Source organism: Raphanus sativus, chromosome 4, assembly GCF_000801105.2.
Source record: "Raphanus sativus cultivar WK10039 chromosome 4, ASM80110v3, whole genome shotgun sequence".
NCBI classification, from domain to species: Eukaryota; Viridiplantae; Streptophyta; class Magnoliopsida; order Brassicales; family Brassicaceae; genus Raphanus; species Raphanus sativus.
Genome location: NC_079514.1, coordinates 43,052,898 through 43,071,633, shown reverse-complemented (window position 1 = coordinate 43,071,633; position 18,736 = coordinate 43,052,898). Strand labels below are relative to the sequence as shown.

The window sequence follows — 18,736 nt, the reverse complement described above, 5'->3', positions numbered from 1 at the left end:
GGAAAAGGTATGACCTTTGCATGAAATCATGAACTTATTAGTATAGTAATACTTTAAGTCATGCAATGTTTACTCCTAACTCATTCTTATCATTCTAACTTACTAACTATAATACAATGTTCCAGCTTATTCAATGATTAACGACAGTGAAAGTCAACCTTCCAAGCAAGATTCTAGCTATCAATCTCATATCAAGCAGGAACTGTGCCTCCATTGTTTCACTCTACGTCTAATATTTTATTCATCTAAAACTGTTGTTCGATTTTTTCAAGTTCAGCTACAATATACTTATCACTTTTGCTATCACAGATTCACCATATCATGACATAACATTCAAAGTATGGAGCTTTTGTTGTTTACCTTTTACTCTCTTAGTTGACTGTTTGATAAAGGTACTATGGGTCTTCGTGCTCTTAACTGCTGCTGTCAATCCCCTTTTATTATTACATTATGCACCTGTATTAAATCAGTAAAACAGAGAGTTAGCAACTGTATTGTCTATATTTATAATCTTATTACATGACCTTATGATATTTGTATTGCGCAACATGCCTGATTACTTATCATTTCAAAGATATCAGATTGTTTTGCACAATCATGATTCGGTTATTGTGCTTTAGTGCTGCTTTTAGTATTTTTGATTTTATTATTAAACTAGAACATTTCAAACAAAGATACAGTTAGTAATTGATACTATTAAACTATCAAATTTTTAATGTACTAAACAACAACGCTTTTCAAATTTTAAGAAAACGTTGTTTGGTTACGAAACATAATTTTATACTGCTTGGCCGGGAAATTGAGTTTGTTCGTGAATTGAAATGAAAGTAACTTAATGTAGTGCCTTTTATAAGTTTCATATTTTGAATTTTGTATATGTTCAGTTGAAGTTGTGTTATGTAATGGTTTGACTAACCATATCACATCAGAGAATATATCACGCAGCATAACATTCTAAAGCAACAATGGAGAGGTATTACTTAACTCGGTTATTGGGAAGCTGTAATAATGTACGCTTCATTGGTCTGTTGTAGTAAGTAGTTCTGTTAATGTAACTCCCATCATTATTCACCTGAAATCAACAAATTTAATATAAAGTAAGTACACTTAAATGTATATATATACATATCAAATAATAATGACGAGTGTATATTTTTTCCTTGCAGGACAATTAACTCGAAGATGTCAATTTTTGCCTTGCACGACATTTAACTTGCCTATATCTCAAAATATCTTGTGTGATATAAGAACACGTTTCGTACCTTACTAGATTTATGTTAGATATCTCTTCTTGCCTGAAATGACTAACGTATCATTTACTGACTTTTAATTAAACTAACTGCTATATAGTTCAAAAATTGATCCGAGTTAGTGTATCTTATGTACGAAAGGAAACCAATATATATTTTTTCCAGAAGCGATAACAATCGAAGCTTATTCATTTTCGTATCAAGGATTCTTAAACCCAAACAAAGTTTAGCATTAAACCCTAGAAAGATATATATATATATATAGACATATTCTTTTAACAGGACACATACAAATCATTCAAGAACAAGGGTTACTTTTAAAAAAAACTATGGCATCTATCAAAGCCTTGGCTGAGTTGGTACCATTCAAAACAAAACATGGTATCCGTGTTAAGATAATCACCAAATGGAATGCTGCTACCGGATTTTTCAGTCATAAAAAATCAATGCTTCTAGGAGATGCGAAAGTAAGTTATAATTTTTTGTTCGAATCTAAGTTCATATATACTGATTATTGTGTTAAATTTTTTTTTTATTTTTTGCAAACAGGGATTTAAAATTGAAGCAACTATTGATGATGAGCGTACTTTACCAGATGGAATCATTCTAGAAGTAGGTGCTTGGTTTGAGATCTACAATTTCAAACTAACACGCTCTTCTGGATTCATAAGACCAACTAAGAGTAGATACCAAATCAAACTATGCGAATTGTCTGTCTTTTCGAAGATTGAACCGCTCAATGAATCTTACTTTCTTTGTCTAACAAACTTCAAAAGTATAATTCAAGGTCTTTCTCATTCGATGTTCTGTATTGGTATGTAATTATATTATTCACTCTGATTTTTTATTTGCGTTAGTACCTAAAAATAACATTAAAAAGTTATATTTCTGAGAATCTTTATATATCTTATGTAGACCTATGTGGAGCGTTGGTTGGTGTTTTTGATATTGAAGATATTGAAGAAGAACCTGCGGAGATAGTTGGTTCTATGACCAAAAGAATGAAGTTCTCCTTGATTAATATTGGGTTTGTGCTTTGCATATCTTATATATTAATAATATAATACGTTTAAATGTTATTTGAAATAATACTAATGTGATCTTATACATGTATTAAACAGATTAACTCAAATTAAGTGTGTGGCTTATGGAAGGCAAGCACAAGAGTTATACGATTTATGGAGTTCTACCACTGCTAACACAGTTATTTGTGTTTTAAGGTTATGGAGAATTGAGTGGGGTCAAGGTAAATTACTAAACTATTTTACATTGTTCAGTTTAATTGCTATTTCCACTTAACCATCTATATTTGTGTTATTTTATTAGATGGTTTCCAATACATGACAAATACAGACTTCTCTGAGATTTTGTTTGATCATGACATACCAGAAATCAAAGATTTTCAATCAAGGTAAGCATAACAATTTTGACTTTTCGACGTTATTTAACTTTTGGCAATGAATATATTTTCTGGAATCTAAACTTCATTATATTGTATCATTACAGAATTCCAAAGAACTCTTACTGAAGGCAAACTAAAAATCTAAAAGAAGCAATGCAAGTTGGATACTTCCCTGGTTTTCGTTATATTTTATAACCCTTTTATAAGATTTATATGATATGTTGCTTATGGTTTTTTTCCTCAGAAAACTTCTAAGTTATTGATCGCTTTATTTTAATAATTAAAGTTATTTTTATCTATGAGATTTTTTGTTTCTGCTGCCAAATTAGATTAAACAAATTCTTCCTTACTGTATCATCAAAAGAGGTTATACCTTCAAATAAATTGCGATTATTTAAATATGAAACACAACAATGGTCGTTAAGGATAGAGAACTAACCTTCTGAACAATGGAAGACACCGTCTCTAAAAGTTCAATGTGGCAAGCTCCAATTGATTTGAGTATTTCCGATCCCGGTTTTGTTTATGTTTATATTGAAGAAATCATATTTCAAATACAAAAACAGAATTAGGATTCCAAATAGGTTGCAAAAATAGAAATATTATGGAAGTTAATTTAAACGGTGAGATTTATCGGCAAATCACCTGTTTAAATCTGGTCGAGTGAATTCGGACTTCGACGAACCCTAGCCCCCTTTCTATTGTCGCCATCGAGTTGTTCAATGTTTTTTTTTTGTTGGTACGATTTTTTTGATTAATTCATAACTTTAACACGAGCTCATTAACCGAATACAGCAAGGCCCAATAACCACTATTACAATATAATGTAACGTACGATCTACATTTCTATTTCGGCCTTATTCAATCTATTTACATTTTCCCATTTATTCCGATTGTTCATTGGATTTTTTTTCAATATTTTTATGTTTAAAAATTAACAACCTTATGATTGTTTTTTAAAACGTGATAACATAACATTTGTCTTCTTTGATCATTAATAAATTCAATGATAATGTTAAAAAAACAAATGAACTAATTTCTTTATCATTATAGAGCTTAAAAAAATTAAATATAAAATAAAAGGTATAATATGATAAAAAACACACAATAAAATACAAATTTATTTTTTTTTACCCCGCGCAGGGCGCGGGTTATCACCTAGTAAAGCTGTATTTTATCAAAAAAAAATAAGATATTGAAAACTTCTAAGAAACATTAATAAAAATTCGCAAGTGCCTGAGTGGAAAGCACGTGGAACAAACCTCGCGCCTTCGTTGGTCAACGTACGTAGCACACCTATATAAACTTAATCTCCTCTATACAGGATTGGACTTACATACATACATAAACATAACATCAAACGCCATGTCGTATTCAAGATCGATACGGTCATTGGAGATCGAGTTAATATCAGCCGAAGGACTCAAGGTAAATCGAAAACCGGTGAAGAGGAAGACATTCGGCGTGGTCAGAATAGACCAAGAGATTTACACCTGTACGCCGGATGAACAGGGTGGGAGCTACCCGATTTGGAAAGATAGAATCAAGACGGAGATGGCGACAGACGGGAGTGTAAGATTTATCACCATCGAGGTTTGTTATAAAACAAGCGGCGGGGCCTATAAGAATGTTGGAGTCGCCAAGATTCCGGTGACGGATTTCATGGGAGGGTTTGCTCCTCAGGGGCATTTGAATTTCTTGAGTTATAGGTTGAGAGATGAGTATGGAGACAAGAGTGGTATCATTAATGTTTCGATAATGGTGAAACCTGACGTTAACGATGTTAAATATGCGTCGCCATCGCCTTTGATGGTGCCTTCGTTGGGTTATACGGCGTGTTCTTCTCAGGCTGCGGCGGCGGCGAATGGTCAAATGTGGAGTAGACCAAGGACATCTTCATCAATGGCTATGAATGTTGGTTATGGCGGTCGTGTAGTAACCGGGTTTCCTGTTAATTGGCGGGCGTACCAACGGCCGACTTAATTCTTTCTTTTTCTGTTACACATTCGTCTGAACAGATAACTTCATATTGTTTTAACTGATTATTATTCTTGAACTGGGGGTTCATGGTGAAAAAATACGTTTGAATTAATCATGTAATATGATAAATTTATTTATTATGAAATAAATAAAAGGTTCCTTTATCTCTTAAGTTCTTCTATAAATATGCCATGTTTTTTTTTGTTAATCAGCATTATCCTTTCTTATGACTCATCTTTCAATTTGAATAGTTAGGAAAGAAAATCTTTCAATTTCACTCAACAGAGAAACTTAAAAAAAAATCAAGAATTGAGCTTTCTGTTGATCAATAAATTTCGAATTTCAACCAAAAAAAATCAGGAATTTTGAAATCTATTTTGTTTGATTATAAGAAAGAGTTTTAGAGAATATTTTAACTTGATATTTATATTTGCGTCTCTGTTGCTTACTTTCTATGTATTTTTATGTATTCATCATTTTTAACGAATTTCATATATTTTCATTTATCGTGATTAGCACTCTAATAATAGAGCATAACTACAGATTTAACATGTTTAGTATTTAAGTATCTTACGTATTCATCTTTTTTTGTTGACGACGAATATCATCTGTTTCAATTGTCTTACTTTTTTTTAAACACTTATTCAATTGTCTTACTTTTTTATCATTTGAATTGTTCTTTTTAATGTTTTCTGAAGCAGTAAACACGTTTCTTTGATCAACCATATTTAGGTCGAAGTTTGTGGGCGTCTGCATTTCACGTGTGCTGTCTTATGAAGACAATTTCTCTCTTAGCTGTCCCAAACACTAAAAACACACGCCGCAAAACCTCAATGTTTAATATAATATCAACATGTAAACCTTTGCTAAAAAAACAATTCCAACATGTAGTAGTAATATTTATTTAATATAACGACTTACTTTCTTCATTTACACAAAAAGATAGGAGATAAGGAGCTCAAGCATGGACCGAGTAAAAATAGATGATCATCACTCCAACATGTAATAACAATGAATGAAGAAACTTTGATCATACTGCATCTATGCCACTCCGTTCATCAGGTTTAAGAATGTTGAATTTGCAAAGAGGGCAAGTGGTGTTAATGCGTAGCCATTTGTCTATGCAAGCTTCATGGAAATGATGTCTACACCAAAGTTCTCTCAGCTCTGTTCCATCTTCATAGTCACAAAGACAAACACAACAATCCTGAAACAAAAGGCAAAGTATCATATTCGTTTGTACCAATCAAAACTTTGGGATTGGTTTAACTTACAGCTTCATCACTTGATAACACACGTTCACTAGGAGAATCGATACCAAGTTGAGTCATTATCCCTCCATGAGTTTCCCTTATCTCACCATTAACTTTCTCTGAGTTTCTCACGGTTAGAAACTTGAATCTCGGAAGCCTTTCTATCTCCTCGTCAGATGCACCTTCCTGAAACACTCCAACAACACATCAGAAGAAGCACCACCTCACCATATAATGAACAGAACCGGTCTTCTGTGACTTACCCGCTCTGACAAAGCGTACAAAACCGCAATGATGCAAGGCAAAAAACAGAACACAGCTATACCAATAAGTGAAGCAACAGCAACGCAAGGACTAGAAAGATAACATCAATGGCGAGAAACGCACACACAGCCTGTAGACCAGAGGTTTAAGAATATATATATGAAAACAAGAACGAACAAAACAAAAGAAGTTGTGTCTTTTGAATACAGACCAGTAGAGTAGAGGTGGCTTTGAGCAAGTTCCTCAGAACCAGCAGTGACCCAATAAAACCCGATGATCCACCACACACACGAGAAGATTGCATTCGTTGATTCAAAGATGCTTAGCAAAACTACAATAAAGAGAACATTGAAACATCATCAATGGGACTAAACTAGTACTCTCTCGGTAACTTTATTTTAGGTCTATACACACATATTATTATTTTTTAAATTTTAATATTTTCAAAATATAACATTATTACATATACAGCTAACTTTATATAAACAAACAACAAAATAAACTAGAAACTATTGTGAAAATAATTTTATATTTCAAAATTATAAAACATTTATTTTGAACAAAATTTTACTCTACGACAACAACAAACTGAACAAATAGAATATTACGTGATGTGTTTCGAGCCTAGGTGATTACAGGTATTCAAAAAAGAAAAGAAAAAAAGAAGAGTTTTTGTGATAATAAAGAAAATGATCTCTACTAACCTAGTTCCAGATTCAATCCCAGGACCATTAGATTCGTCTTCACTAGATCCTTGACCGGAGGTTAAACCGGAATCCCAATCTTGGTTCAGATGATCATAACCATGTGGACGTCGATACTCAGAGATCACACACGCAACATGAAGCAAACACTGTAGATTATACACAACGATCCAGAATCTGAGAGGAACTTGAGGGTTCTCTCCCGAGCTAAACCATAAAACTCCAACAGTGACGAACACGAAAGCTATATTCCAGACCACATCCAAGACTTACCCCGGTTTAGAGTACGCCCACTCACTCTGCCGCTCCTCCAATCTGCTCAGCCGCTGTCTCACGGACTCGAACTGATGACTCACGGAGCATCATCCGGCAACTGCTAGCACGGCGGATAAGCCGCAACGCTGCACCATGTAGCGGTTGCCAAGAACGCCAGAGAAGAACACGTCGGTTTTGATTCAGAAGCGGTGAGGATATGTCATTAGTCGCCGGAGAAGAAGAAGAAGAGGAGGAGACAGGATACATTTTACGATGTCTCGGAGAAAACACGATGGTGGTAGATTGGATCTTGATGAAATAATACATTTTTACATAGGATAGGAATGAGAAAGAGGTCGTGCACTATTAACGTCTGACACCATACTATTTGATCTTTAATTTTTTTTTTTTGGTCTTTAATTATAACTAATTTATTCCAAGAATATTTAGTTATAATTAATTTTATTGGTCTTTAATTATAAAATTAATTTTACAGAGTCCACTAGTCTCTGTATTGTATTCGTTAGACAAAAATCAATTAATAATTATTATGTTTCAAAAGCGTTTGTTTAAATGTTAATTTCTCATTTATCTGTCTATATAATTCACTTCTCATCTGGAAAAATACAAAGTGTTCCATCATTGTTCTTCTTCTTATCTTTATTCGTTGCTTCTTTTGACAGGTTAAGCTACGATGGTTCCTCTCACCAATGAAAAGAGGATACAACTTAAAATGAAGAAGATAGCTCACTCAGCAATGGTTTAAATTATATTATAACTGTTTGTTGTATTTTGAATATACAAATTACCAGGAATAAAAAGAGGTCAGTCAAAAACTCAAAGCTCATGAGCAAAACTAATACATCACCAGAATTATTCTGGTGATTTCTGAAAATATATAAGTCATCCTTTTAGATAAGATGAAACTAAGAGCACTTCTTCTAATGGGGACTCTTTCCATTAGAATTCTCGATATATTCCGTGTGTTCTATTTTTAAGTGGAGTTTTAAGATTTTATTTTGGTTCATAATATGTGATGTTCTCATTTTCTAGGTGAAATTAAATGTCATTTAAATTTTGTGACCAATTACAAAATCATGTACAATATTTTTATTGGTTAAATTTGTTTTATTTAATGTTGATTTTTATGTAACCAAGATAAAATGTATAAAAGTTTGTATTTTCTTAATAATGTGTAAAAACCTTAAACATCACTTAAATTGTACAGAGGGAGTATGTATTAAGAACGCAAATGGAAAGAGTCTGTGTTGGAACTTGGAAGTGCTCTAAACAAAATCAACTAAAGAAAAAAACTTATTATTCTACAATAATAATTTTTTTATAGCATGTTCAAAGTTAAACTACAAACCCCGCTTGTACACGTGGGGCTTCACTTAGTTTCTGTAATTTTCAGGTATTATCAAAAACTCATCTTGCTCTGTTTCTTACGATTTCACTGACACTCTTAATCATTAAATCCTTTTTTTGTTTATCTCATTGATTAAGAATGCGACAACAATCGTTAAGTATTTATTGCTGTAAAAAATTCAATAACATAACATTACAAGAACTTAAAGAAAAGAAAAAAAGTAAAAAGAGAGAGCTCAAAATCATGAGAGAGCTTTTAGTATTGTTTTTATCTTCTTCCTGAGGTGCAGTGACAGTCCAATACTGTTTCACCGCGTAGTAAATCTTCACTCTCTCATGAGGACCTTTCTCGTGGTCAGCAATTCTACCTTCCCATTGCAAACCTTTGGTTAATGCCTTAACCTTAATCAAAACGTCAACGTCGTCTCTTATAATCACTCCACCACCCGGTCTAAGAATCCGGTCCATCTCCAATAATATATCCTCCGGTTCGCACTTATCTTGGTACAACGTGAAAACCGAGTCAGCGTGGATGAAATCATACGTTCTTGGATACGTTGACATCGCTTCACACCTACCAAAAAAAAAGAAACAAAACCGGATTATAACCTAAACCGGATTAATCAATCATCACGGTTGAGTTAGGCTTACCAGTTTTGATACGTTCCGATTAGACCACGCTCGTAAATGACACCGAGAGTGTTGAGATTAGCCTCGACCGGGACAACGTTCATGACCCAGACCGGTTCATCTGCTAGAGCAGCCGCGAATCCACCGACGTAAGCGTTCATGTCTAGTACGTTTCTGTATCTCCCGGTTTCACCCAACTGATAATCTAGTGTCTTGTAATAAGAAACTCTCTGTTTCCACAGTTCCGTGTCACCCAAGAAACCTTCCGGTGTGATTTCCTGGAGGTCACCGTTGTTTACTCTCGGAGGAACCGCGTTTAACCTCGCCGGCCATTTCTCCACCTTTCCTCCAGCCACCGTCTTTAGATCCTCCCCCTCATCAACTTCAGGTAACGGCGTTAAACAAGAATCCATATGCGTATACCAGGCCATGTCGGGATCTTGATCATGACGACAAAACTCCGGTTTCTTCAAGCCTCGTCCGTTCTTTTTACAGTGAATGTGGTTAAACGGCTTTTGCCAGATTGCAAGATCATCTTTCTGTACCACTTTCTTCCAACACAAGCTTCTCGCGACCTGCTCGATCTGTGTCTGCTCTGCGTTTAAATCATCCCTCGTCCTTTCCCATCCTTTCCATCGTTTCTGCCAATTAATCGGCGGTCCAGACAGTATCCAATACCCTCCTGGTCTTAGAACCCTATCAACCTCCATCAAGTAAACCCCATCTACAAAATTACCTAAAAGTGTTAAAAGACTCGAATGATTTTAGTTTCGTAGTTGTTTAGGGTTTAGAGTTAGAACCGTTTTGTCCCCAAGGGATAAGACAACGAGAGCAATGTGCTAAGTCAAAGGCTCTGGAAGGATACGGTAAGCGGATTGTGGCCATGATTCCGATCATTGCAGGCACGCCACGCTCGAGGGCGAACTGAACTTGAGCTTCATGTGTGTCCCTTGGAGCAAACGACATCGTTGTTATGTTTCTTGATAATAGATACGCACCAAAGCTAGCCACCTGGAAAATTCAAAGCAAACATGTTTTGATTATTTACCAAAAGGTTATATAGATCTCTTATTTAAAAAGTCAAATAAGAGATCTATATTTCATGATTTTGACTCTGTTATAAGAGGTTTAATTTTCAACATAGCGTTACAAGTTTAACGGTTAGGTAGGAGTAGGTCAAAAGTTACACTAGATAATTAGGTGACTTCAGTGGGACATAATCAGAAACCAAAAATGTTGTAAAAACAGTATGGTTATTTCTTTTTTCTTTGATTTGTAAAATTAAATTGGTAAAATGAAGATGCACTAACTCCAAATTGAGTTATTGTTCACATACTACTATCAAATAGATTTCAAAATTAGATATGGATATGCATGAATGTATGTTATCAGTTAAGGTAGATGTATTCTTGAACAGTCTTGAACTAATTGTATGTAATATCCCAACAGATTATTCGATTGAATAATGGTGGGGAAAATCTTCTTTTTGACGTTAAAAAATCAAAATAATCAGTAAGCAGGTAAAATAAAAAAAATAAACTATAATCAAACCGGAGGTTCGGTTTATTCAGAGGGGAAAGAATATGCACGTACCCCACAACCGGTATCGATGGCTGTACGAATCGAACCGTCGCTGAGATCAATCAACCGTCCGATATCGTCAATGTACGCATCAGCGCCATGCGGAAACATCGTACCGCCACCAGGAAACCAAAACCGATCGTTCTCGTACCGGACCCAGTTCGGGTTCTTTTTCTCAACCGTAAGCTCCGTGTGAGGAACATTCGCAAACCACGCCACGTCACGGCTCTCCGGCCACCGGAACGGCGTCTTGTAACCGTACGGCGCCGGGATACGGCACTTCAGAGCCTCGTCTCTCTCGGGGCAATGCCTCTGCCTGTACTCCAGCCTCTCCCGGGGGAACTTCAGCGATCGCTTCGCGTCTTCGCACGGCGTGTGCTCGCTCAGTTTAGCGTCGCACGACGGGAATGACACGGCGGTTGAAGGCACCGGCGGTGGATCACGAGGGTTGTGGTGCGCGTCGAAGTCGAGATCTCTCGTTAGAGTGGTTTTGGAGAATTTCTCGCACTGTGCTACGCCGCTTGAGTAATCAAAGGCGGCGCGTGGGATGACCGACGAAGTTCGCCATATCCCGAGAAGGTAGCTACCGAGGCAGAGAATCCCTACTAGGGTTATGTAATAGAGATTGGACTTCTTGTCCCTCGGCGATGTTCTTGTAAATAAATTCATCTCAAACTCAGTCGAGATAATATTTATCTATATAATAAGTGTGTGTGTGCATATATATACACAACACAACGACGAGTAGAATGTGTGACGAGTGAGTTTGTCTAAGGGTTGATATGAAGTAGTTCGAGGGTAAGTAATATAAGGGAGGAGAAGAGGAGAGCGAGTGTGGGATACGCGCCGGATGATCACTGGGTTAATGAATAGTTCGTGAGAGAGATTAGGGATAAAACGTGCGGGCTTGTCATTCGCAACAATGGGTGATTAATATTTCTAGTTAATTACATTCTTTGATTATTATTATTTTTTTTTGGAAAATTATGGATCTGTATATATTCAGTGCACTTGTATTATGAGAAAGATATCGTTCGATATTTGGAAATGTTATAATGTTTTTGTATTGACTTCCTTATACTAGGATATATGTTGCCATTTTAGAAAATAATCCAACGAAGCGCGTGAAGTTTGTTACATAGGTGGGGTCCATTTGGGTCCTTTGGACACAGAGTGACGCAATCTCTCTCGCACTTTTACTCCGGTCCGAAACCAAATTAGAAATTCAATTCAAAAATCACCCGGTTGAACCGGAAATCACATGATACACTGGTCAAGCTTAAACTGAGATTCTCCTTTTTGCTCTGTATATAAACACCACTCTCAGGAATAAATTAAACTTTTCTTGGGGATCCAGAGAGAGTTGAAACCTTGCGGGGTTGTGAAGAGATCCCAAAAGAAGCAAACTTTGTTCAACACTTGAACCGCAAAAACGTAATGAGAGATTAAATTTCGGTGGTATACGTTTGCGTTATGAACTAAAACGTGTGCATCAAGAACTTGGAACCATACTGGATATAGGACTTTGTTTGGTCACCTTCGTTCCCCGATAGACGAACACACCGCTACAGTTTCACGTGAGTTTTAGTTTTATACATCTTCTGATTCTAACAAAAGGTACTAATTGAGAAATGATGGATATGGTAAAACTTTTCAATATGTTCTGAAAACGAAGACTGATGATATTCAGGTCATGAATGTAATGGAGGGCGTCTCAAATATTTTATAATAAGCTCATTGATAACAAAACGAACTTTTAACAATAAGATCCATACTCTGAAACTCAAGACATCATCAACATAAAGTATACTAGCTCAAAAAATCATCCCAAACAAACTTAAAAGAAATAACGAAAGAAGAAGACGAAACTAAAGGAAGGAAAGAAGTGTGGAGTGGAGTGGAGCCATCTTGATCTTGTGTCACTTTTTCCTGAAAGAGCAACCTTCAGTGAGCCTAGCCTTTCCTCCTGTGGGTTGGCAAAGCACATTCTGGCAGTTTGCACACACTACAACCGTCTGCGAGTGGCTGAACACCGTCGTTCTGCATCAAACCCCCCAATCGATCATAAATTACAGAGCAAAACATGGGGCAGGTTTACAATTAAGATTATACTTGTTTCAAAAGCTTACATGTTAAAGCAGCCTTGGCACTTCACATCCTACAATCAACCCAAATCACATTAAAAAAAAAAAGAAGTTTTAACTTTTTTTAATTAAACCAATGAGAACAAAACTCAAAGCTGCTCTATTCACAACACTTCTAAACATCAAACAAATAGAAAGTGTGATGATGAAACATCAAAAATAAAAAAAAGGTTACAACTTTGAAATAAAAGGGAAATAATTACCATGAAAAAAGAGTTGGGGGACTGAACAAGACGCTTGAGCTTGTGCTTCCTCTTCTCAAGCTCAGCTGGTGGGTTCAGCAGATCAATATCGTTTTGTAGAACCTGTCAATCATTCAAAGTTCCAATTTTTTTTAATCAGAAACAAGTTCAATATCTACCATCAAAAACCAAAGAACAGCATTCAGACACGACTTGAACCAGAAAGAACATAAAAATCAAAGAGATTGAAGATCAATAGCTAACCATCTTCGTAAGCTTCGCAGAATCAGCCGACAAAATGCCTTTTGAAAGTTGATTGTAAAACCCTAATTTGAGCAAATAAATAAACAGCACCCTTCGTTTAACCCAGAAACCGACCTTATCAATGCGTACATATCGGTTCTATCCGGTTTAAATTATTTTGCTTGGTTTAATTTAACAAAATGATCTCCATAAGGGCCTGGGTTCGAACATAAACACTTGCTAAAATTATCAGACACGGCTCATTAATATACGGACCATATACATTCCACTGTCCCCTCCCACATTAATAAATTTCCAGAATTATTTTTTTTTTAAAAATCATTTCCAAAGTCACACCGATTCATCCGAAACGTCGTCGTCGTCTCTCCTTTTCTCCCTCTCTTTCTTTCCTTCCTCTGAACTTTGTGTTAACGCACGCTCTCACAGTCAAACGAAACACGCTCTCTCTCTATCTCTTGCCCCTCGCCGGAACTTAATTAATGATGTGGAACAACGACGGAGACGACGACGACGACTTCCAGATCCCTCCTTCCTCCTCTCAGCTTTCGCTTCGAAAGCCCCTTCACCCAACCAACGGTTCCATCTCCCAACACCACCACCGTCCTCCCAGGAAGAAGCCCAGACTCAGCCGTTACCCGGGGAAGGAGAACATCGCTCCGGCTCCTGAATTTACCTCAAGCCCATGTTTCTCTTCTGGGTCTTACGCGCTGGGCTCGTCTTCTTCTACTCCTGACTGTAGCTTACTCGATTGTATCCCTTCGAGTGTTGATTGCTCTGCAGGAGATTCCGGTGAGCCCTTCTGCTCTCTCGCGGCGGAGACAGAAGAGGAACATGTTTTAGTTGGTGGGAAGGAGAAAGGTGAATGCTTTAAGGCGAATCGTGAGGGGTATTCCTGTAATTCGATGGAGGCTAGGTTGTTGTTGAAGTCGAGGATTCGTCTCGACGAGGAAGAGGATGAGTCTGACTCTGAGTCTGAGCTTGACGTGTTGATAAAGCTTTGCTCTGAGGGCAGAGATGATTCGATTCAGTGTCCACTGTGTGAAACTGATATCTCTGCTTTGAGTGAGGAGGAGAGGCAAGTCCACACCAATAACTGTCTTGATACTCAAGCTCCTCAGCAAGTAAAGCTTCCTTTGTTTATCTCATAAGAATTTAGGGTTTAGTTATGTATTAAACTTGTGAATTTTGAGTGTAGGGCTCATTGAGAAAATGCGAGAAGTCTTCTTCTTTGATCGAAGAATCTGTTGATGATCCTGTTCAGCTAGTTAATGATATATCTCCGGTGCTTAAATGGGTTAGGAGTCTAGGTTTAGCTAAATATGAAGATGTTTTTCTTCGTGAAGAGATCGACTGGGATACCCTTCAGTCACTCACTGAGGAGGTAAATGGAATAAAACACCTTTTATCTCACAAAAACTTGATAAGTATCTTCTTCACCAATGGTGTTATATTTCTCTACAGGATCTCCTGAGCATAGGTATCACGTCGCTTGGCCCCAGAAAGAAGATTGTGAATGCACTTAGCACACTCAGAGAAGAAGCCTGTGCAGCATCTTCAGCCGAAGCGCAGGCACAGTCTCTTTCTAATAGTAGCCATGTTACCGACAGACAGAGGGAGAGGTCAACCTACCGTAAAGCAAGTGAGCCTAAAAAACCAACCGCCAACAAGTTGATTACAGAGTTTTTCCCTGGTGATGCCACGAAGATCCCGAAGAAGCTCCCTAAAGAACCTGTCGCAGAGCAGAGCTGTAGACGTGCTGCTGTGAGAAGAAACGGCAACAACGGAAAATCTAAAGTCATTCCACAGTGGAATTGCGTTCCAGGAACACCTTTTCGAGTGGTAACAAGCCGGTCCACGGTTTCATTTCATGTAATGCGCTGAATAATTATATGTTTGGTTGACTTTCTTATGTACGCAGGACGCATTCAAGTACCTCACACGCGATTGTTGCCATTGGTTTCTTACACACTTTCATCTTGACCGTAAGTAGTTTTGCCTTCATACACATAAGAATCCTACACAATGCTTAAAGTCTCTGTGGTCCTCATTTACAGATTATCAAGGCCTGACGAAGTCATTTAGTCACGGGAAGATATACTGTTCCATAATCACCGCAAAGCTGGTAAATATGAAGATTGGGATCCCTTGGGAGAGACTGCAAGTCCTGAACCTTGGCCAGAAGGTTAGTATTGCGGGTGTTGATGTGACATGCTTTGATGCAAACCACTGCCCCGGATCCATCATGATACGCTTTGAACCAGCCAACGGTAAGGTGCGTGTTCTTTTAATCTAAAGACCATTCCAACGGTATGTTTAGCTTTCCATTCACAGAATAACATTTTGGACTCTGTTGATGTGTTATATAGGCTGTTCTACATACGGGTGACTTCCGCTATAGTGAAGAGATGTTAAACTATCTGACTGGTTCGCCTATCAGCTCTCTTGTCCTTGATACTACATACTGTAACCCTCAGGTTAGTCATGTGACATCAAACTAAACATATTTACAAAATGCTTTCAATGATTGGTTTTTGATACAAAGTGCCATCATTATGTTGCAGTATGACTTTCCAAAGCAAGAGGCGGTAATACAGTTTGTTGTCGAGTCTATTCAAGCAGAAGCCTTTAATCCAAAGACCCTTTTCTTAATAGGAAGTTACACCATTGGTAATACGTTCGAATCCATGTCATGTTTGAGACAGGCTTATTGATGAATCTAAATCATTTTTCTCTGTCTTCTCTGTTGAAAGGAAAGGAGAGGCTGTTCTTGGAGGTTGCACGTGTGCTACGTGAGAAGATCTACATCAATCCTGCAAAGTTAAAACTCCTAGAGTGCTTGGGGTTCTCTAAGGAAGATATGCAGTGGTTTACAGTGAAAGAAGAGGAGAGCCACATTCACGTTGTGCCCTTGTGGACGCTTGCCAGTTTCAAACGGCTGAAACATATAGCTAACCGATACACAGTAAGAAACAACACACCTCTTAGGTTTAATGTCAAAAGAACAAACCAAACAAATGTTTTTTTTTTTAAATCTCATGTAGAACCGATACAGCCTAATTGTTGCATTCTCTCCAACTGGGTGGACATCGGGTAAGTCCAAGAAGAAGTCTCCAGGAAGAAGGTTACAACAGGGTACAATAATAAGGTAAAATTGAATTCTCGCCATCTCCAAGTCTCTGTGGTGGTGTGCATTGAAGCTCAAAAATCTTTGTATATGTCGTTGCAGGTACGAGGTTCCTTATAGTGAGCATAGCAGCTTCACAGAGCTGAAAGAGTTTGTGCAAAAAGTGTCGCCTGAAGTGATCATACCGAGTGTTAACATCGATGGACCTGAGTCTGCATCTGCAATGGTGTCTATGTTGCTTACAGAGAGTGTATGAGAAAGATGGACGAAGGAAGTAGAGATATCATCATCATGTTTTAATAGGTGTAATGTAGCATTATGTAACCCACCACGTGAGATTCTATGTATTGTTTTCGTGAAATGTTCTTTCTAATATTAATTCTTCAAGTAAACAAACACATTATTATTGGTTCTGTAGTTGCAGAAATGACATGAACTTCGATGATGAATCACACTCCAGCGATATGTTCTTTTTTATCCACCGTGCAAGGTGGAGATGAAAACGATAACATCTTTCTCTTGGATTGTGGTCTCGAGCTGGCCGCTTAGCTCCCAATCACAGTCGTTCACTAACACAAGAACACCAGGTCTTCTGCAACAAGAATCGATTCTCTTCCCCTGTTAATAACCATTTATTATATTAATGTAGAGCTGATGAAAGAAGGAAAGACATACACAGTATCACCCTTGATGAACATTTCAGGCCTCTCTTTGATCAGATTTGTACGAACCCATGTAAGCAAATGCTTCATTGTCAGCTAATTCAAGAGAAAGAAAGCTTTTAAGTTTTAAGATAAATCATAATAATAATAAGAACCAAACACACATAAAGATTGAAGCTTTACATCATCTTCGCCATTGGGCAAGTCTACGTTTACTTTATGGATCTTTTGTGAATCGCAGAGCAGCTCTAAACCTCCCCTACATATCATATCAAAGTTACACATAAATATTCCAAGAAATAGGGAGAATCATTCATTTCACACTATCAAAGAGAAAGGGATAATAAGCTCACCCGAATTCAAGAGTTAATTGCATCCCCTTCGATGATCTTCAAGTACAAAAACCAGCTGCTCTTCCCAGTGTTTTCGTAGACACCACTTGTCCCCCTTTTGATAGTAGGATGAATCAGTGACTCCCAGATTCACAGATATTGAAACGACAAACGTTTCAAATTTAAGACATGTTGGGCTCTTTAATTGGGCCTTAAGTATATAAATACTAGACATTGTTGGAATGCGTTTTGGATCTTCCGAGGCTCGTGCAGATTCATTATGTTGTCAGTCTCTGATCCGGTCCGGTCGTTTGTTAATCTTATCAGAAAGTGCGCAGGAGAGTGGTGAACTGGTGGGGTTGGGGGGTCCAATACTTGCGCCTTCGTCTCAACATTTTCTTTGGTAGGCCTAGTTAAGAAGAAAATTAACATTTTGATGTGAACTAATTTAAAATTTGCAGGCTCGAGTAATAATTAACAGCCCACGCTTAGCGTATTATATTTTGACAAAAAGATGATAATAATAGTTTGTTATAATGTCGACACATGCTATTTATATTGATTATGTCGGCCACATATGTCAATCGGGCTATCTCCCTAATCCGACGATGACGAATCAATCAAATTAACTAAATTTTCCATCACTTTTTCTTGCATTTTGGATATCCACTCAGATCTATAATCTATGACATAACTAATTTTAAAACATATATCAAATGCCGGTTATAACTAAACAAATTAGGGGTGTTAAAAAAATTAAAACTTAAACGAATTAGTATAGGTTTTAACCAAGTCGAATACAAATGCATGACACAAAAGATATATTTTAGACTTATAACTTTCATATAATTTCAAAATATAGGATAAAATGTTAGCACATTAATCATTATAGTAAAGGAAAATACATGGTTAAGTTATAAGACATATCATATATTAAATTTTTAAAGCAAGTAGAATAGTTTTTTTCCGAGAGTGGTTAAGTATCAAATAATATATTATTCAATCGGAGATTATTTATGAGTTTTTTAAGACAGTCCATGCCGAATCCATTGTGAAAGAGCAATGATAATCTTTAATACTATAAATTATCTGCTTCCGTTGACCGAACTTTAATCGTGGCCCCTTGTTAATTGTATTTGCTTATTTCCATAATAGATTTGCTAAAACCCCCCAGGCTGTAATCAAACATTTGTTCGCTCGCTGAGTTAATTAAATCAAAGCTTAAAATAGACTACACCCACAGATTCTAAAAATTCTTATAATTCCGTATCAATAATAGCTTAGGGGGTAATTCAAAGAAATTAAATTAATTATTAACCGAACACTTAAAAAAAAAGGGGG

General features: G+C 36.8%; 6 protein-coding genes and 1 pseudogene across 6 annotated transcripts; 3 read left to right on the top strand and 4 right to left on the bottom strand.

The window, feature by feature from the left end:
- Nucleotides 1-1,579: 1,579 nt before the first annotated feature.
- Nucleotides 1,580-2,778, top strand: LOC130511366 (uncharacterized). The gene is made up of 6 exons (XM_057008321.1): nucleotides 1,580-1,717; nucleotides 1,800-2,064; nucleotides 2,166-2,277; nucleotides 2,372-2,496; nucleotides 2,577-2,661; nucleotides 2,757-2,778. The coding sequence occupies exons 1-6, from the start codon at nucleotides 1,580-1,582 to the stop codon at nucleotides 2,776-2,778; spliced, it is 747 nt and encodes a 248-aa protein (XP_056864301.1).
- Nucleotides 2,779-3,997: 1,219 nt separating this feature from the next.
- LOC108852810 (BON1-associated protein 2) lies at nucleotides 3,998-4,809 on the top strand. The gene has a single exon (XM_018626295.2). It carries the CDS (start codon nucleotides 4,018-4,020, stop codon nucleotides 4,633-4,635), a length of 618 nt encoding a protein of 205 aa, XP_018481797.1. The 5' UTR covers nucleotides 3,998-4,017; the 3' UTR covers nucleotides 4,636-4,809.
- An 853-nt stretch (nucleotides 4,810-5,662) lies between these two features.
- On the bottom strand, nucleotides 5,663-7,375 carry LOC108853212 (E3 ubiquitin-protein ligase At1g63170-like; annotated as a pseudogene).
- Nucleotides 7,376-8,638: 1,263 nt separating this feature from the next.
- On the bottom strand, nucleotides 8,639-11,469 carry LOC108849751 (probable methyltransferase PMT16). The gene is made up of 4 exons (XM_018623351.2): nucleotides 10,700-11,469; nucleotides 9,907-10,117; nucleotides 9,128-9,830; nucleotides 8,639-9,050 (listed from the first exon to the last, which is right to left on the bottom strand). Exons 1-4 carry the CDS (start codon nucleotides 11,354-11,356, stop codon nucleotides 8,639-8,641), a joined length of 1,983 nt encoding a protein of 660 aa, XP_018478853.2. The 5' UTR covers nucleotides 11,357-11,469.
- Nucleotides 11,470-12,424: 955 nt separating this feature from the next.
- Nucleotides 12,425-13,432, bottom strand: LOC130511699 (40S ribosomal protein S27-2-like). The gene is made up of 4 exons (XM_057009108.1): nucleotides 13,278-13,432; nucleotides 13,035-13,136; nucleotides 12,817-12,845; nucleotides 12,425-12,727 (listed from the first exon to the last, which is right to left on the bottom strand). Exons 1-4 carry the CDS (start codon nucleotides 13,278-13,280, stop codon nucleotides 12,607-12,609), a joined length of 255 nt encoding a protein of 84 aa, XP_056865088.1. The 5' UTR covers nucleotides 13,281-13,432; the 3' UTR covers nucleotides 12,425-12,606.
- A 169-nt stretch (nucleotides 13,433-13,601) lies between these two features.
- On the top strand, nucleotides 13,602-16,807 carry LOC108855682 (uncharacterized). The gene is made up of 10 exons (XM_018629557.2): nucleotides 13,602-14,398; nucleotides 14,473-14,658; nucleotides 14,739-15,116; nucleotides 15,196-15,259; nucleotides 15,332-15,549; nucleotides 15,644-15,751; nucleotides 15,839-15,944; nucleotides 16,028-16,239; nucleotides 16,319-16,422; nucleotides 16,504-16,807. The coding sequence occupies exons 1-10, from the start codon at nucleotides 13,757-13,759 to the stop codon at nucleotides 16,655-16,657; spliced, it is 2,172 nt and encodes a 723-aa protein (XP_018485059.2). The 5' UTR covers nucleotides 13,602-13,756; the 3' UTR covers nucleotides 16,658-16,807.
- LOC130511698 (ubiquitin-related modifier 1 homolog 1-like) lies at nucleotides 16,718-17,572 on the bottom strand. Its single transcript, XM_057009107.1, has 4 exons — nucleotides 17,417-17,572; nucleotides 17,247-17,322; nucleotides 17,077-17,159; nucleotides 16,718-16,993 (listed from the first exon to the last, which is right to left on the bottom strand). The coding sequence occupies exons 1-4, from the start codon at nucleotides 17,437-17,439 to the stop codon at nucleotides 16,876-16,878; spliced, it is 300 nt and encodes a 99-aa protein (XP_056865087.1). The 5' UTR covers nucleotides 17,440-17,572; the 3' UTR covers nucleotides 16,718-16,875.
- Between the last annotated feature and the right edge of the window lie 1,164 nt (nucleotides 17,573-18,736).

Coding starts and splice junctions, on each gene's coding strand:
- LOC130511366 (XM_057008321.1), top strand. CDS start 1,580: ATGGCATCTATCAAAGCCTTGGCTGAGTTGGTACCATTCAAAACAAAA. Junction 2,497..2,576: donor GAGAATTGAGTGGGGTCAAG/GTAAATTACTAA, acceptor TTATTTTATTAG/ATGGTTTCCAATACATGACA. Junction 2,662..2,756: donor ATCAAAGATTTTCAATCAAG/GTAAGCATAACA, acceptor GTATCATTACAG/AATTCCAAAGAACTCTTACT.
- LOC108852810 (XM_018626295.2), top strand. CDS start 4,018: ATGTCGTATTCAAGATCGATACGGTCATTGGAGATCGAGTTAATATCA.
- LOC108855682 (XM_018629557.2), top strand. CDS start 13,757: ATGATGTGGAACAACGACGGAGACGACGACGACGACTTCCAGATCCCT. Junction 15,945..16,027: donor AATAGGAAGTTACACCATTG/GTAATACGTTCG, acceptor CTCTGTTGAAAG/GAAAGGAGAGGCTGTTCTTG. Junction 16,240..16,318: donor ATATAGCTAACCGATACACA/GTAAGAAACAAC, acceptor AATCTCATGTAG/AACCGATACAGCCTAATTGT.
- LOC130511699 (XM_057009108.1), bottom strand. Junction 12,846..13,034: donor CCCCCAACTCTTTTTTCATG/GTAATTATTTCC, acceptor GGTTGATTGTAG/GATGTGAAGTGCCAAGGCTG. Junction 12,728..12,816: donor TGCCAAGGCTGCTTTAACAT/GTAAGCTTTTGA, acceptor GGTTTGATGCAG/AACGACGGTGTTCAGCCACT.
- LOC108849751 (XM_018623351.2), bottom strand. CDS start 11,356: ATGAATTTATTTACAAGAACATCGCCGAGGGACAAGAAGTCCAATCTC. Junction 10,118..10,699: donor CCATCGATACCGGTTGTGGG/GTACGTGCATAT, acceptor TGAATTTTCCAG/GTGGCTAGCTTTGGTGCGTA. Junction 9,831..9,906: donor TATCCCTTGGGGACAAAACG/GTTCTAACTCTA, acceptor GTAATTTTGTAG/ATGGGGTTTACTTGATGGAG.
- LOC130511698 (XM_057009107.1), bottom strand. CDS start 17,439: ATGCAATTAACTCTTGAATTCGG. Junction 17,323..17,416: donor CAATTAACTCTTGAATTCGG/GTGAGCTTATTA, acceptor TATGATATGTAG/GGGAGGTTTAGAGCTGCTCT. Junction 16,994..17,076: donor TTCATCAAGGGTGATACTGT/GTATGTCTTTCC, acceptor TTCTTGTTGCAG/AAGACCTGGTGTTCTTGTGT.